This window comes from Nannospalax galili, unplaced genomic scaffold (genome assembly GCF_000622305.1).
Source record: "Nannospalax galili isolate Female #2095 unplaced genomic scaffold, S.galili_v1.0 scaffold482, whole genome shotgun sequence".
Classification (NCBI taxonomy): Eukaryota; Metazoa; Chordata; class Mammalia; order Rodentia; family Spalacidae; genus Nannospalax; species Nannospalax galili.
Genome location: NW_008347521.1, coordinates 416,080 through 417,902, shown reverse-complemented (window position 1 = coordinate 417,902; position 1,823 = coordinate 416,080). Strand labels below are relative to the sequence as shown.

The following is a 1,823-nucleotide window of genomic DNA, read 5'->3' as shown; positions in this document are numbered from 1 at the left end:
GCAGAATGTAAAACAGAAAATAAAGTGGAATAACAATAATTCAAACATTTTCCATTAGCCTGTTGGTGAAAAATCATGATGTGAACATACTGCAAAAAGAAATACATATCTAATACATTGGAAACAGCTGATAAAATTCACCATGAACCTTAGTTATAATGAAGAGACTGAAACTGGAAGATTACTTCAATAGGTTAAGAGATTGCTATGAACAAACATTGTACACCCAAGTTAAGTACCCATCATACTCCATCACAGTATTTGCTAGTTTCCCAGGAGAGCTGACTGAGACACCAAGGAGGAGGCAAGTCGTGGTGGAGTAGTCATAAACTCATAGCAAAACGTGAACCGGACATCAACATCTTATGAAATCTATTAATATCTTGGTTAGAGAAGAAACAGGGAAACACATAGGATATTAGGTATTCACCACAAAGAGCTCTGGGAATCCATTAGGGATCCCAGAACGTGTCTTGTATCCATGAGAGTAGTACACAGTCCCCAAACGGGCCAGCTAAGAACCTTGCATCAAATGGTGGAAAACTCCCTCACCTTGTGGGGTATCAAGGAATTGTGGTGGTGGTGGGGGGCAGTTTATTCATGGAACAGTCGCCTCCGGACCTTACTCTGAGAGCGTGCAGCTGTCCAGGTCCCAGATGGACGGTGGATCGAGACTCTCCGCACTTGAGGAGGACACCGGAGACCAGGGCTCTGGGACTCGGTCCTGAGGCCAGCGCATGGACGCCCCTGTGGAAGGAGGGAAGCCCTCGGCAGGGCCAGCTGGAGTATCCATCCAAGGTGCCAGGATGCCTGGGTCTGCGTCCTGGTCATAGACGTCCTCTTGGCAGGCGATGTCTGGGACCGACTCCCAGGATTCCTCCTCCATGACGACGAGGTGGTCCCGGGGCATCAGGATGCCTGGGTCCGCGTCCCAATCACTGGCGTCCTCTTGGCAGGCGATGTCTGGGACCGACTCCCAGGATTCCTCCTCCATGACGACGAGGTGGTCCTGGGGCGTGTCCAGGGGAGCTGTCACCTGCAGGCCGGCGGGCGCGTGTTCCAGCCGTCCAGGGCTTGGGTGGGCGCAGCTCAGGAGGCCCTCGGGGACCAGGATGACGGTGTGTCCTTGCAGCGACACTTGCAGGAGCGAGGTGGGCTCGGGCTGCAGCAGCAGGTCGACGCCGTCCAGGGTCAGCTGCAGGGCGCAGCCGGAGGCCAGGAGCACCACGGAGGTGGAGGGGAGCGCGGCGCTGGTGGGCCCCGCGGGGGCTTCCAGGCCGGGCGTTGGCAGGGCTTCGGGGCCTGCGGGCTGGTGGAGGCGGCGGCGCTTGGCAGGACCCGGTGCTTCGGGCTGCGGTGTCCAGGAGGGCGCGGGTTCAGCGCTGGGGCTGCGGGGCCGGACGCCCAGCATGTGGACGGCGCTGCGGTGCTGGCGAGGCGCGGGGCTGGCGAGGCTTGATGTGCCGGGTGCTGGCAGGTGCCACATGGGTGGGCACCGGGGTCCTGGGCTCTGGGTCGCAGGCCTCCCCCTTGTGGGCAGGCGAACCTGGATCTTTCTCAGAGGAGGACGGATGCGCACTGGACGTCAATCAAGTTTCTGGAGGTAAACCGGAACCCAAGCGGCGTCGGGAAGTATCACACTAGGCCCTGCCCCCTCCAGGCTTCCTTCCTGAGGCTCCGCCCAGGTGTGTCATTCTGACCAATAGCCTTGGCTGTAGTTGGGAAATACCTTTTTGGCCTATAGGGGGCAGAATAACTTGCATAGCTTATACTAGAAAAGGATATTTCTAGAATAGAATTTCAAGATGGCTGATGCCTAGAAC

General features: G+C 56.9%; 1 protein-coding gene across 1 annotated transcript; it reads right to left on the bottom strand.

The window, feature by feature from the left end:
• Positions 1–622: 622 nt before the first annotated feature.
• LOC103742952 (proline-rich protein 23A3-like) lies at positions 623–1,486 on the bottom strand. The gene has a single exon (XM_017800872.1). The coding sequence runs from the start codon at positions 1,484–1,486 to the stop codon at positions 623–625; it is 864 nt and encodes a 287-aa protein (XP_017656361.1).
• Positions 1,487–1,823: the final 337 nt, after the last annotated feature.